This window comes from Hippoglossus hippoglossus, chromosome 18 (genome assembly GCF_009819705.1).
Source record: "Hippoglossus hippoglossus isolate fHipHip1 chromosome 18, fHipHip1.pri, whole genome shotgun sequence".
In the NCBI taxonomy this organism is placed as follows: Eukaryota; Metazoa; Chordata; class Actinopteri; order Pleuronectiformes; family Pleuronectidae; genus Hippoglossus; species Hippoglossus hippoglossus.
In genome coordinates, this window is record NC_047168.1 from 12,770,643 (window position 1) to 12,782,760 (window position 12,118).

The 12,118-nt window shown below is 42.6% G+C and overlaps 2 protein-coding genes across 4 annotated transcripts; one reads left to right on the top strand and one right to left on the bottom strand.

Moving 5' to 3' along the window:
- Nucleotides 1-300: 300 nt before the first annotated feature.
- On the bottom strand, nt 301-3,067 carry ino80b (INO80 complex subunit B). Its single transcript, XM_034568920.1, has 6 exons — nt 2,932-3,067; nt 2,602-2,751; nt 1,842-2,031; nt 1,590-1,744; nt 1,271-1,443; nt 301-1,168 (listed from the first exon to the last, which is right to left on the bottom strand). Exons 2-6 carry the CDS (start codon nt 2,639-2,641, stop codon nt 704-706), a joined length of 1,023 nt encoding a protein of 340 aa, XP_034424811.1. The 5' UTR covers nt 2,642-2,751; nt 2,932-3,067; the 3' UTR covers nt 301-703.
- Nucleotides 2,380-10,826, top strand: aadat (aminoadipate aminotransferase). Of its 3 annotated transcripts, none has more exons than XM_034568898.1 (14): nt 2,380-2,395; nt 3,898-3,969; nt 4,414-4,582; nt 5,731-5,863; nt 6,124-6,198; nt 6,303-6,512; nt 6,747-6,812; nt 6,989-7,071; nt 7,734-7,830; nt 8,512-8,573; nt 8,686-8,750; nt 9,218-9,324; nt 9,983-10,084; nt 10,312-10,826. In XM_034568898.1, the coding sequence occupies exons 2-14, from the start codon at nt 3,903-3,905 to the stop codon at nt 10,351-10,353; spliced, it is 1,278 nt and encodes a 425-aa protein (XP_034424789.1). In that variant the 5' UTR covers nt 2,380-2,395; nt 3,898-3,902; the 3' UTR covers nt 10,354-10,826. The 3 variants fall into 3 exon arrangements, with proteins under 3 accessions (XP_034424789.1, XP_034424787.1, XP_034424788.1); XM_034568896.1 differs by lacking the exon at nt 2,380-2,395 and adding an exon at nt 2,711-3,212; XM_034568897.1 differs by lacking the exon at nt 2,380-2,395 and adding an exon at nt 3,440-3,636.
- Nucleotides 10,827-12,118: the final 1,292 nt, after the last annotated feature.

Here is a 12,118-nt window from a genome sequence, read left to right on the forward strand (position 1 = left end):
CTCTATTTGTACGGATGACTCTCTGCAGATAACAGCAGAGTGTGACTGTGGCCTTTTGATAAGCAAACACCAGGCCAACGGCTCAGGTTCACCCCATGACGTCTTTGTGCCTTGTTGTTAAACCAGGTGTCCTGTTCCACAACAAAACAGTTGTGTGCTGAACACAGTGTGTGTTTGTCACAGCGACTCCATCAGTGAATACCTCAGACATGTGGGTGTAAATCTGATGAGAACAGACAGATCCTTACAAAGCTGGAGCAATAAAAAAGACGCTGCTGCGCTCATCTCCACAAATTAACAAAGGTTGTATTGATATTTTCACAGATTGAATTGTTGGGAGGGAATTTCATTTGTTAATTTAACTGATTGTATAGTTTTGTATGGAAATGTACTCATTTGTTACCAAAATGAACATTAAGTTTAAAAGAGTTTCTGTTTCATTCTTTTATACTAATCTTTGTCAAAGAAAACAACACTTCTGTTTCAAGTCTTGTATAAAAATATGGAAATCATAAACAATGTGTGACTGAAAGATATTTATACAGCACATCTGCAAACAAAAAAAGTAAATCCACATTGCATACAGATTCAGAGTGTAAAGTTCAAATTATATATTTTCCATCTACTTTTCCAGGAGTATGAGTGTTCGTCTCCATCACATCCCAGTGGAGGTCATTTCAGAAGAGTCTCGTCCCGTTAGCGTTCAAGCGGCGCTCTGAACGAGCAGCAGGTTCCTCTTGTAGCACTCGAGGCTGCAGAGAGGAACCCCAGTTTTAGAGCACGAGTATTTCTTCAGGTTAATGCAGCCGCTAACTCCGCAGCTCGACGGGGCCGGAGGTGAAGGAAGGGGAGGTGCCGGCGCCGGAGCATGGACCCCTGTGGGGTAGGAGATAGCCAAGCCCAGGGCGGTGTCGCTGTAGCGAACCATGGGGCTCTGGTTCAGCTTGGACTTCCTGTCCTTCATGCTTTTGATCTTGGCCTTGCTGGTTTTTGTCAGTCTCTCTATCGTCTGGTTCTTGCTGTCCTCTGCTTTTTTGGCGGCCTGCAGGCGCCTCTTTCGAGCTCGCTCCTCCCGTTTCTGCATCATCTCCACGGTCATCTCCTTCTCCTTGTAGCCCATAGGCAGCTCCAGGAGAGGCTGGCTCTGCTGCTTGTGCAACAGGGCTTTCTATAGAACAAAAGAAAAACGGGAATAAATGCTTAAGTAATTTTTTTCCATCAATTGCAAAATGACATACTCATGTTTCCTGCGTCTGTGTCTGTTCCCCACCTGTCGGGCTGTGAGCAGAGACTCATCGATCTCCTTCTTCAGCTCCCCGTTGTCGTCCAGCTCTCCCTTCTCCAGAGCGTCCAGCCACCTCTCCTCCTCGTCCACAGGCGCACCCAGCATGGAGTCTGAATCCATGTCTGGCATAGGAGATGTGGCCAGGTTGCTGTCTTCATCTGAGGACGGATGAACAAGATAAACAAGATGGATTTATTGTACAACTTCAGGGTTTAAAGTTTCCACTTCATATTCAGTAGCTGTTTTCACACATGAACTCTGGGAAACGTCCAGTGAATATCTATGAGCTCTTCTAGGAACTCACCCAGCCAGGCTCGATATTGCTCCAGAGGCACAGAGGGCGGCTCGTCGTCGTCATCGTCGTCGTCGTCATCATCAGAATCATCAACATTGTTATCAATGATCATCAGTGGCGAGGGGGGACGTGCGACACCGGGATGCACAGTGAAGGTGGGAACACTGACAACGGGAAAATAGACCAATGGTTGTGATAAATGAGCAACAACACAACGGCTTAACAGTGATGATGTTGACATCAGGCCACGTCGCCGCTCACCTCTTGGTCCCCAGCGTCTGTCCTCCCAGTTTGATCTTGAGTCGCAGCTGTGGAGGAGGCCGAGGGACGACGACAGGCTCGGGCTCCGGGGCCTCGGGGAAGCTGTGGTGCTTCCTCTTGTGCTTCTTGTGCTTTTTGTGTTTACGCTTGTGAACGCTGTGAACGCTGTGAAGACTGGAGCTGCCTTCGCCTGCAGGGGACGAGACGGAGAAACTGAAATATGAACTGATTTATTTTACAGCTGGATTGTCTGCTAAACATGTTATTTATTGTCATGTTTTTTCCTCCGTATAGTGCGTAGTGTAAAATTTGAAGCAAAATAAAAAAATACAACAATTCTGTTTATTTATCTTAAACAGGCTCCTTCACAATTTCAAAACCAGGCATTTGAGCCAAAAATAACAAATTATCAGCTTCTGCAGTTTAACCTAAACATAAGGACTAGACACTGTTGATAGTAACAAGGTGATCACACTATGCACTATAATTAAAATACTTTAAAAGTAAGTTTAGCCTAAAACAGAGGTGTCTGTATACATCATCGGATATTTGAGGTATTTACCATTTTTAACTGTTTAAAGAAATGATGCATACCTGATTGAAACTAATGCTGAGTGCAGGTTATGATGTTTGTGAGAGGTTCTGTTGTTTTATAACTGTAACTGTAGAGGAACCATTACACTGCGTCTCAGGTAAAGTGTCTCATGATGGGAGGCTTCACCTTGGCTGCAACAAATGTGAATAATGTGGGAAAACTCACCGAGGAACCTGGGGTGAATCATGTCTTTCCTCTTCCCCATCGAGTCGACGAGTTATCAACCCGGAGGCCTGAGCAGGAGGTGCAGGGAGCAGCAGCGGCTCTACATGACAGAACACAAATGTCCGAGCTGCAGCCAACACGCAAACACACCTGCGGCCAATAAACTAATATCAATGTGACGTTCAGGGACACCGCAGCTGTTGTTAATTGAATCAATGAGACGCGTGTCCCTCAGGTTCACGTGTTGGTTCAGTTCTCGTTTCACTTTGTTCTGCACAGATTCAGTCAAATGCAAGATGCTAACTCGAAGGAGGAGGCGCTCAGCGTTACCTTATCCACCCAGGTGCTAGCTCTCATTAGCTAACATGCGTTCACCGCCTGTTGCCAACGTTAGAAAAGTCAGCGCAGAAAGTTCAGGTCGGGACAGAAACCCCACGAGCACGGTCACAGGATGAAACGCGTGCTGTTTCGTGGTTAGCGCGAACAAGCTAAGCTAGCAACACGGAAGTTGTCGTCTTCTTTCGCTCTTTCCAGTCGCTCCACAGCCGACGGTTGGTCGCTCTCTACCGGGGAAGAACTAACCGGTGACGGCCGAAGCTAACTCTCCACCGGTAAGCGTTCACAGCCATGTTCTTTCTTTTGGTTATTGCTAAGTAGCTACATGCTAACTCCTATAATAACAACATGTGAAGGGGGAAACTAGCTGTAGTTGTGTTTTAACGCTTGGGTCATGTAGTTCTTTCCACGTGGAGTGCTAACTGGCTATCATGCATATCCACATTTGAAATACTACATTACCCAGACGCCCCGTGGCGCCTAGTGTCGGAGCTAATAGCCTGAGCAGCAGGGGGCGGTGTGCACTCGAGCACGTTAGTTGGCGACTCGCCAGTAAAAACGCAGAAGAAGAGAATCAAACCACATTACGCAAGGTCGGTGGAACAGCTGAGCGTGACCCAGTCAGTGTCGTAGTTTACGTTAAATAAAACAACTTTTCTACTTAAAGATTCACGCTCACGTGGTCGCAGTAGAGTCCTGGTGAGTGTGAGGCCCATCGGTACTAAACTACCCTGGATCTGTGTTTACAGCAGCTTCACTGCTCCTGTGGAGTTTCTGCACCTGTTGTCACACTTTAAGATGTTTTAAATATTGTGTTTAGATGCAGACACATCAGCAGTGTGCACTTATCCCCCATCTTTCTCAAACCAGACAGACCTGATGTTTCACTGTGAGCCTCAGGAACAGGTGCAGCGTTGATTGGTTCGTGCACTAAACTATTTTCTCTGCCTCTTTCTGCAGGAATCATGAATTACGCTCGGTTTCTGACGGCTGTTAGTGCGGCTAGAAAACCCTCTGCCATCCGGATGCTGAGTGAGTGTTTCTACTGCTTTTCTTTACATGTTCCATCTCAATACTCATGAGATCAGAGGAGTTAGTAATAATAAATCGTTCTTTCTATAGCACTCTTTTAAAAGCAGAGTTTACAATGTGCTTTGACAGCAAATGCAACAGTATTTGCTGAAACTATTAATGTTTTAAGACCAGATTTTGACTCGGGGACCTTCCTCCAGACAGATTAGTTAATAACAGCATGAGCCACCTTAAGCCCCTTATTATGTCAATTAAAGTTGTGCTGCAGGGCTTCATGTTCTCAAACTAATCTTCAGTTAAATTGGCACAGAACTGAATTGTTTGTCTAGGTTATATGATTCCTGCAAGTTTGTTTTTCACACTAGGATGTTAGTGCTTCAGCTCAAATCTGTATATATGTATATCAACTCAAATCTCATCTTCTGTGTCTTCCCCTCTATGAAGCTGAGCTGCAGCAGCGGTCACCTCCGACCCTGATCTCATTGGCCGGAGGAGCGCCGAACCCCAACACCTTCCCCTTCGAGTCGGCGTTCATCACGGTGAAGAATGGACAAACGGTCACCTTCGATGCCACAACGATGAAGAGGGCTCTGCAGTACTCCGCTTCGAATGGGTAAGAGAACTAAACAGAAATCCACACACTCTTTCATAGCATCAGTCAGAGTTTTAATGAAAATACATTTGAACGGCCAAAGTGAGGCTACACTTGGGGATTTGAGAAATTAAAAAAACTTATAAAATTAGCTCTGAACAGCAGAGTGAGAGACCTGTGCTGGAAAAGCTGAACTCATCAGTGTCAGAGGTGTTAATGAGAATTGTGGCCCTCTACATTAGTAATTAAAATGAAATCGTTTAAAATATATATCCCACTTTTACTTCTCGCTGCATCAGAATCAAATCTTTTCCAGCCGAGTGTGGAGCTTATCTTTTTACGACCACCTCTGTAAACTTTGTGGCTTCAAATGACTCGTTTCACAGGCTGATTTGTTGACTCTGAGTAATCACTGATAACAGATATCAGTAGAACCAGGGGCGTCACAGCAGTGTAGGCAAAGTGGGCAATTGCCTGGTTCTCCTGTGTTTGTGTGTGTGATGTGATCGAGATGCACTTTGTTTATGACTCTGATAATAAAAATCATTTGAAGATTAAAATGAGGTTTGGTGTCTTGTGTTTTATTTGAACCGGGGGTGGGGGGGGGGTTGTTCGATGCAGGGCCCCCCAGCTCCCTTTTGACTGGGGCCCTCAAAGTCATGTGCAACCACTCCAGTTTATATTTGCGTTTATATGCCTGTGTCTTTGTATTTATCTGTGTCGCATTGTACAGTTGGATTTTTATGTTTGTTTGACCTTTTTCTACCGTGTGCAGTGTTTTCAATATGGGTTATCTGCTTATGTGTAGTATGTATTCATGAGGTACTGTTTTATCTGCCGTCGTGTTTTAATTGTTGTCAGTTGCTGTACAGTTTGTTGTGTGTGTGTGTGTGTGTGTATATAATGCACATGAATTATCCATGGATATAATTATTGATATGAGCTTGTTGTATTTCAGGTTGTCTTGTAGACATAGCTAGGGACAATGGATGAAATGTAGCTTATTCAGCGAACTCCAGCTCATTTACAGTATTTTGTCTGTTGGTTAATTAGCACTGTCCCGATCAATTTGAAATGATCCTGCTTCTGAGAAGTCTGGACATCAAATCCTACAACTGTTATTACTGTATTGTGCTGTAAGATTTTAAAAACCTTCCATCTCTGCCTAGGATCCCAGAGCTGCTGACGTGGATGAAGAACCTGCAGAAAAACCTCCACAATCCACCGTCCGCCAACTACACCGTGGAGAACGGCCAGATGGACGTGTGTGTGACCACAGGCAGCCAGGAGGGGCTCTGTAAGGTACTGACACCACCAGTTGCAAACACTTTTTTTGCCTAATGGATTTGTTTGAATACTGATGACTGCTCAACAAATTGCACCTCTGGGATAATGTACAAATTCTTGATGTCTGTTAGCATACACTGAGCTAGATATATTTTGAATACATAAATGTTTTAACTAGTAATATGCTTTATAAATCGTATTGTGTTACATGTTGCTTTAAAAGAAGTCCTCATGATTATTTTGACTTTGAGTCTTCACTGTTTTTTGGCCTTTAGGTGTTTGAGATGCTGGTCAACCCTGGAGACAACGTTCTGCTGGATGCGCCCACGTATTCAGGGACACTGGCAGCGGTGAGAGCTCTAAATTTTGAAAAGTGTATACTTGTTTTAATGACGACACACCTACAGTAACAGAAGCTGCATCAGTCTTGTGACTTGCTGCTTTTACTCTGTAGCTTCAGCCACTCGGTTGCAACTTAATCAACGTTCCCAGTGATCAGCACGGCATCGTACCTGCAGCCCTGAAGGAGGTCTTGTCTCGGTGGGACCCGTCAGAGGTCCACCAGCCCGGCAGCACCGCTCCCAGAGTCCTCTACACTATCCCCAACGGAGGAAACCCCACCGGTGCCTCCATGACGGCTCAGAGGAAGAAAGACGTGTACGAGGTTTGTCTCCACCTGTAAAGTTAGAAAACAGACGCAGAAATGTTTAAACCTCAGAGTCAACGACGTCTTCATGCACACACTGCATCTGACTTATTTTATGAATCACTCTGAATCTGAAATGTATGCAAAGCTGTCAGTAGAACACCGACTCCTCATTAGAGCTTGTTGTGAGGCTGATTTCCCTGCAGATTCAGTCTGTCATTTTCTATTAACGTGCTCTGGTCTTTTTAATAGCTGGCCAGGCAGTACGACATGCTCATCATCGAAGACGACCCGTACTATTTCCTGCAGTTTGACAAGGTACAGAAAGAGTTCACTCACCTGCTGTTTGTCTGAATGTGCTTTTACATGACAAATTAAAATAAGAACATTAGTTGAGTTGTGTCTTAATTGTTACTTCAAGGTCTGATCTCACTGATTTAAGTTGAATTATTATGAATTGAGGCCACAGTGTGACTCGTGTCTTTGTTTGGCAGCCGTGGACTCCCACGTTTCTCTCTATGGACGTTGATGGGAGAATCATCAGGACAGACTCTTTCTCTAAGATCCTGTCTTCAGGGTGAGTGTCTGTGTGTATTTGCTTTTCTTAAATGCCATGTGCATGTGACTCTGCTACAGCAGTGTTTGTGTGCTTCCTGCAACTGGGTGTGTTTCCAGTTTAACTTCAGCTGGGAATTAAACTTGAGTGTGTGTGCAGGATAAAGCTGATTTTATTATAGGAAAGAAGGCTTCTCTTGTATTTCTCAATAAATAAGATCTTCATGAAAGCTGTGTGTAATCTTGTGCTGCCTGATTGAATTAAAGGGCACTGTTGAACCTCAGTGGATGTATGTGCTCTATTGAGCCATTCTGGTCATTATTTTAAGTTGCATTATAGCATGTTTGCAAAATGTACATCCTAATGTTTAACCACTTGAATACACTTCTAGATTTAAGACATTAAAGTGCATTTTCAGTTTTTGTTTTTAAAAGTATAAACGTTTTGCAGATGCATGTTTATTAGGAATTAAAATCTGCTTATATGCATTTAGTCATGAAAATTTAGTGCAGTGTAAGAACAGACAAGCAATGTGTGAAGTCTGTGTATAATAAAGAGCCTTGTGCAGGTAAATGTTTGTGGTTCTCAAGGGTCATGTTGTAGAGTTAATAATTAAAGTAATGTTAAATATTACACATGATTCTGTGTGGGAGATATTTAATGTTTTCCTGCATCTGTTTCAGGCTGAGGATTGGTTTTGTGACTGGTCCCAAACCGCTGGTGGACCGGGTTGTGCTGCACATCCAGGCCTCAACGATGCACACTAGTACCTTCACACAGGTGAATCAAGCTTTAACTTTACTCCACCACATCCTGCTCTTTTCACCATCACCAAATAAACATTTTGAATTCCTGGTTTCCCTTGCAAACCTCTTCCTGATTTCTGTTATTTGATATTCAGCCTGTGGCAGCCTCCATCTTGTTGGCATGCAAATGTGCTAAAAGCAAATAAGTACTGCACCGGGCAAACCTCTGAGGCTTAGGGGTGGGGGAGTCTCTGTATTTGTGGAATATTGTTATAGCACAGTCATCACTGATTTGTGTGCCAGATGCCGGTCGCACCCACCAGGCACGCCACATTCAAACCAACACGAGCAGCGACTGTGTTCACGCTACAGCCGAAGGCAAATTATTGGATTCATGAATTAGAAGCACCTGCAGAGGTTTTGCTAAGAAAGGAGGATTAATTGGGATCAACCAGAGACTTGCTGCCCTTCTCTGATTCAATCCCTGCCTCTGCTTTTTCTATCTAATATGGACTAGAATGTAGATAGAGACTCAGAAATGTTCACATGCTGGTAAACATTTTTTCCCACCACTTTTAGAGCAGATTTGATAAAGGGGGCTCACTTTCTTTAACGTTACAATATGGGGTGTTTTTCCTCAAGAAATAATGCAGAGATCTTGAGTGAATCTGCATATTGTTTTTTTTTTAAAAACCCGTCTCCTGTGTCCTTTCAGCTCATGGTGTCTCAGCTGTTGCACAGTTGGGGTCAAGATGGTTTCCTGCAGCACATAGACAGGTGTGTATCTCGTGACACGTTAAGAAATAAACTGTGAATTACAGCGTCAAATAAACGATACAACCTCTCCTGCAGTGATGAATAAGACTGTTTTATTTCTTTCTTCTCACAGGGTGATTGAGTTTTACAGCAAACAACGTGACGCCATGATCACCTCTGCAGACAAGTGGCTCAAAGGTTTGTTGTCTAATTAGGACTTTACCTATAAAACCTCAGATTTAAGTTGGATTTACTGTAAACTGACAAAACGGTAACTTATAACCACAGCATGACAGACCTGTCAAAGTAAAAAAAAATACCTGTCATTTTAGGTAGTTTTTTTTTTTATCACATTGATAAGGTGCTCTTAGTGTAATTAGTATTTTAAGTTGTAAAACAAGGTGAAAAATCATGATTTACAACTGAGACTGATTCCTGATAGGTAGCGTGTGTCGGTGGGAGCTTGATACCACAGCTCCATCCCATTAAGCTTAATTCTTGTACAATGGGAGGGGAGATTTTTATTTATTCTTTGGTACAGACGGTATTCATGGATTTTAGCAATGTGACTTATGGATGTTGAATCTTATGGCTCTTTTCCTTTTTTAAATGAGTCAGAAAACACACCCTGGCTTTCCCTAATATGTGTGTGTGTCTGTGTGTAGACGTTGCAGAGTGGCACACTCCATCAGCAGGCATGTTCCTGTGGATCAAACTCAAGGGTGTTGCTGACACCCAAAGGCTCATTATGGAGAAGGCGCTGGAGAAAGAGGTCAGAATTCACAAACAAATCCTGTGATTGAACTCTTTAAACTCCAGGTTCACACGCCTGCTTCACTCTAACGTGCAAATAACAGGTACCCAGAATGCATCTGGGTGCTTTTGCCTCTGTTTCTCTGTCGCACTGTTTGTGAGCAGATGTTTTATACGAGGGGAGATTCTCTGTGTGAATAGAGGGAAAGATGGTGCATGTATAGAAGCCATTGTGCACTGAATGAGTGGGTTTAGCTGCTGAGTGTTTCCCCTCCTACACACACTGTCTGTAAATCCCTGTGAGCAAATGGCTGATTAGCCATGTTTAAACGACTGGGTACAAGCAGGCTTTTCCCTGCACAGTTGGTTTCTCTCTAGAGTCCAGGATATTTAAACCTCCACACATGACACAGTGGAGACTCTCAGTAATCGTTGGTGCTAGGATGAGGAGGGACAACTTAGAATCTGTAATTAATTCTGTTTGTGCTTTATCTTTTCCACGCAAAGCTGTAATTACTGTCTTTTGTGGGCCTGAAAGATGTTAAAGGATGTTCTGGGAAATGTTGTTCATTTGCTTTCTTTCTGTTCTCGTGACTTTAGATGCACAAAAAGGTTGACTGTGTAAAAACTGGTGAAAAGAGATATGTGTCATTGAGTAACAAGTGTTTGTGTTAAAGGTTCTGCTGGTTCCTGGAGGCGTCTTCATGATCAACAGTAATGATCCCTGTCCCTATGTCAGAGCGGCTTTTTCTCTGTCTACTCCGGAACAGATCGATGAGGTACAACCACCAATCATTACTTCAATATCTGTCCATGAAATGTCAATCTTGCATAATGCAATCCTGTTCACATTATATTTATTCTATATAATTTGTTTAACATTAAGTTGTTTCTTTATTACCTTTTATTGATTTTTTTTTTTTTTACCTTCCCTGTTGTCTCCTTCATGGGACTAATACAGGATTATTTTATTATAACTGCCACTAACGTCTCAATTCTTCAACAGGGTTTCAGACGACTCTCTCTACTCATCAAAGAAGCTCTGTGATGACTGTTCCTCGTGGATGTAGGTTTTCTAACTTAATTTTAATATATTTTAATATATTTGCTGCCTGACTTTAAACAATGAAAAGACACTAAGAATTGTTTTTAAAAACATGATGCTCACTACTGAAACGTCTTTGGATCAATGAAGACTCGATTGAATCATGGATTTGTAAACCTCTATTTGTTCTGTACAGAAAAGATGTCTTATCTTTCATCTACAAAAAAGTAAATAATGGCTTTTAATTATCCTGGATTTGGTCTTTTGAGTTTCTGTTTTTGTTCTGAGAACTCAAAACAGAATTATTCCTGATGAAATGGTTCGGATCACAGACATTAAATAAACATGGAGGTGGTTGAGATGCATTGGCATCACTTTTAGGGAGCTGGCATGTCGTCCATATTTAGATGCAGTCTATGATTGTAATGTGAGGTGATTTCCTGGTTCATGGATTTGCAGAATACAGAGAAACCAACGCATTGGCCTGGTTCTATTGTTTGTTTTTTTTCCCCTCTTCCAGTAATGTGTGTTTGTGCGAAATTTAAAATGCATTGATGGTTTTATCTTTCCTGCCTTCATTTTGATTGAAACAAGCTTTGAGCTGCTGCATCAGGGGGCCTCATTGTTTCCTGTTGACCCTGGAAAATTCAGTTCAAGTCAGAAAAAACAATTCTCATTTTCATCTGTTTTGAAACTTGCATGGTTGGAGTTCGTGCTGACAACAGAGGCCGTCTGTTGTTGGAAACTTTTCTTTTCCTTTGTTCAGACTTCCTCCCCACTGTGTGAATATGCAGCACTCAGAACAGTGTGTGCAACTCTCACGAGTGTTTGTGTACAAATGAAACATTAATCTGTGAAGGGTGAGGAGATAAGCAGCTTAGGAATCAGGAGTTTGCTCCACTTGCTGCAGTAATACTTAAACCCTCAGGTTAAGGATACAATTCCACATTAAAAAATATACATCCAGATCCCTGGATTTAAATTTTCCCAGTAAATGCTGGAGCAGTTACAACTATAGCAATACCTTATATTTTATGAACCAATTGTTTGTTTGCATGTACAACTTCAATGCAAAGAACTAGTTACTAGAGCTGGTAAACTGAACCAAATGTTAATGCCACTACTTCTAAACCAAGGGTTTCCTCACAGCAGTCTGTTGTGGAGAAGATGCAAACTTCAGCTCTGAGCTCGGCGCTGCTTTTCAGCTCAATGACTGTGTTGATGTTTGTCGGTCACATCAGCTCCTGGTGCTGTTCAACAAATATGATCCGTTTCGTTTACTTTTCTATCTCTTCAAATGCCTGAAGAGGTTTTGCACGTTCAGATGTCGTAGCAGTTTTTGCTCTTGTAGATTAGAAAAGTAGTTTATTTTTTTGGGTTATGTGCACAAACGATAAAAACCTTTGCCATAGTACAAGGCTCCTTCACAGATTCTCCTTCTGACTATCAGCGGCACCTCAAATCTAGCCTGTGTAACACTGTCAGGATGTGATCTTCCAGTTATGCTGCTGTTTTTACGGCTGTAGTGGAGCTGAAGTCTGGCCTTTTGTCGTCCCTTACATCACGTTTTATTAAACGGAATGTAATTTCTCCAGGATAGTGTGATCTTGATTTTACTGACACGTAAAAGCTACTCTTGTTTTGTTGACTCTAACCTGACAGACCAATACCACAGCCACTCCCTTAAGTAGCCATAGCCTCTAAACATACATGGAGCATTATTGGCTCTGGCTGTTTGATGAGGCCTTGGTGCAGAGTGTCAATTTCA

What these genes read in the sequence shown, in the direction of transcription:
- ino80b (XM_034568920.1), bottom strand. Translation starts at nt 2,641, where the DNA reads ATGGGGAAGAGGAAAGACATGATTCACCCCAGGTTCCTCG. An exon ending in GATTCACCCCAGGTTCCTCG is followed by an intron (nt 2,032 to 2,601) that starts GTGAGTTTTCCC and finishes CGTCCCCTGCAG; the next exon opens with GCGAAGGCAGCTCCAGTCTT. An exon ending in CTCTGCTCACAGCCCGACAG is followed by an intron (nt 1,169 to 1,270) that starts GTGGGGAACAGA and finishes TTTGTTCTATAG; the next exon opens with AAAGCCCTGTTGCACAAGCA.
- aadat (XM_034568898.1), top strand. Translation starts at nt 3,903, where the DNA reads ATGAATTACGCTCGGTTTCTGACGGCTGTTAGTGCGGCTAGAAAACCC. An exon ending in CAGTACTCCGCTTCGAATGG is followed by an intron (nt 4,583 to 5,730) that starts GTAAGAGAACTA and finishes ATCTCTGCCTAG; the next exon opens with GATCCCAGAGCTGCTGACGT. An exon ending in ATTTCCTGCAGTTTGACAAG is followed by an intron (nt 6,813 to 6,988) that starts GTACAGAAAGAG and finishes TTTGTTTGGCAG; the next exon opens with CCGTGGACTCCCACGTTTCT.